Raw genomic sequence first — 2,465 nt, 5'->3', positions numbered from 1 at the left:
ATATTAAAATGAAGAACGTGTACTTGGAAGAATTAAGGTTGGAAGGAAAAATAAATGAAAAAGCTCTGCTAAGACCTAAGAGGCGAGATGGCTCAGCAATCTAAAGTGCCTGCTTAGACAAAGCACAGGGATAGCAATTGGATCCCTGGCACCACATGCCCTGATAGCCCTGCCCCCAGGGCAGGCCGAGCATACCCCAAGGAAAAAAAAAGACCTAAGCATCATGGGTTAGTTTTCTGAGTTCCTTTAATGTTCTAACATTATTTTGTAATGTTCTATATTAAATGGGAAATGTTACCATTTTAGCTCTGTAAGGGCTATTATAGTAATAATTCAATTGCTAAAATCTGAGTATATAATGTGTTAGCAAGGCAAAAATTCACGAACAGAAACAAAGGGCAGACAATTTGTAACACATCATTCACCTCTCAACAAACTAACTGGTAGAACATTTACCACTGATCCTGATAAACTGAACCTGAGCAGTGTGAACTTTTCAGATGACCTTCTTGCTCATTACTTCACCTGTCTTTGGGTTTCCCAAATGCTTTTTAACCGTTGGGAATCATTTAGAGGACTTCTTAAAGCTCTTCTGTTATTATCCTGAACACTTCATGCAGCTGTGGCGGGCCAGGGTTTTCAGACTGGGCCAAATCTAAACTGAATGATGCTGGGATTAGGATGTGTGATCAGGTCACTGATGGAGCTGGCACCGCGCCCTACTCCCAGCGGCCTGAACAGAGTATAAAAGGGACAGAAAGATGCTGCTGGTTCCTTGCTGACTTTGCAGTCTTCTCCCCCCCAGGCAAGGCTTTCCTGCCATGCTGCCTAGCCCTGGAGCCAGCCAACTATGGACTGAAACCTCACACACTGTGAGCTGCGTAAACCTTTCCTGCCTTAACCCTGGATGTCAATGTCTTGTCTCTGCAACAAGAGAAAAGTAACTGGGACACCTTCTATTTCCATAAGGCTTTGTTAGTACTAGAGTTCAGAATCCAGGGCCGAGTCTGTCCAATGTTCCAGAAAAGAAAATACGTGAAGTCCATTAAAGAAGGTTTCATAAAAACACTCAAAGTCACAGTTCCCATATCCCATATAAAGAATGAAAAAAAAATCTATTTAAAATTAAAATCCTCAAATTCCAGACTAGATTACTAAATCAGTTCTGTGAATCATTCCCAAAAAAAAAAAAAAAAAAAAAAATGTTAACAATACAAACAAGATTTAAAGTTTAGAGCTCTATTTTGTGGAAGTGATAGCCTAAGACAATTCTATTCATCTCTAAATGTGAAAGAACTTACATACAAATAAGGCCTCAAATAAACGCATTTGCCAGCTTGTTTTAGTCACGTGGCTTAAGTACTACCGTTTTCTATCTAGAAATTAATATGAGTTGAAATCTCTGTCCTCTTATAAAGCAAACTTCATGTGTGTTTAATAGAGTAACTTACCTTTGGGAAAAGTGTTTCAAAAAATAATATTATTCTGAAGATATTTTAAAAGTTATCCACAGGTACTTCATTTCTGGAGCAAAAATCCCTTTGCCAGCCTTATGGATTTTAAAACTAGAAGGAAACTTCAAAACAACTGATACCCATGATTTTCTAATGGGGAAAGAATGGACCAGAAAGGCTTAATATAATCAGTCACACAACTAATTAGAAGAAAAGGCAATAAAGGACACCAAATTTCCTACAAATTGCATTTCTGTAATCAAATAATGCAATCATACGCTTCATATTTTTTTAAGATGCTTACAGAAACATTACACATAAAGAGGTTTGTTTTTTCTGTTCATAAGATGGGTTAAAAAAATAAGATCTCACCATTTCATCTGGTACTCCATGCCGATCAAACTGATACAATGATGCCACATGAGTGATAATCCACCAACTAAAACCTAATGGATCTCTGGACTTGATTGCAGGTATAGATCTTTGTTCACTTGATGTTTCAAAAAGTGTTTTAAGTATTTTATTCATCCAGTTCCAAAATGACTAGAAAAGTAGAGGTAACATGATTTAGTTAAATAAAGACACTGTTTCAGACTGAAAATTATTCCTCCATTTCCTAAATGAAGTATACAAACAAAACAATATAAATCACTGACACAAAGCTTAAAGAATAATTTTTTTAAATACCCAGGTTAAGAATTAGAGATTAAAATTAGAGAAAAAGGAGGGCAACAAGGAAAGCCAACATTTTGGCCCTAGCCTTCTAAGGTCAATTAAGACTCAGGACATATGAGAACTTGTACTGTAATGTCATAGAACTTGGTAGTGTCCCAAATTTTCTGATCAAGAAGATTATGGGGCCAAAGAGGAAAGTGATCAATGATGTAGAGTGGGCCTAAGGAGAGTCACATGGGGAGAAGACATTCTCTCAGGCTTTCACAGAGAGCACATTGGCCAAGCAATGGCCGTGACTCATCCACATGGCTGACACTGACAAAGGTTCTAGAATCT

General features: G+C 37.5%; 1 protein-coding gene across 1 annotated transcript in view; it reads right to left on the bottom strand.

Moving 5' to 3' along the window:
• Mms22l (MMS22 like, DNA repair protein) overlaps positions 1-2,465 on the bottom strand; it is a 128,568-nt gene that overhangs the window by 86,387 nt on the left and 39,716 nt on the right. The window contains exon 10 of the mRNA XM_004628288.2: positions 1,827-1,997. Coding sequence (XP_004628345.1) covers positions 1,827-1,997 — 171 coding nt within the window. The remainder of the gene's footprint in view (positions 1-1,826; positions 1,998-2,465) is intronic.

The sequence above is a fragment of the Octodon degus genome, unplaced genomic scaffold, assembly GCF_000260255.1.
Source record: "Octodon degus isolate 3935 unplaced genomic scaffold, OctDeg1.0 scaffold00022, whole genome shotgun sequence".
NCBI classification, from domain to species: domain Eukaryota; kingdom Metazoa; phylum Chordata; class Mammalia; order Rodentia; family Octodontidae; genus Octodon; species Octodon degus.
This window is presented reverse-complemented; position numbering and strand designations above follow the sequence as displayed.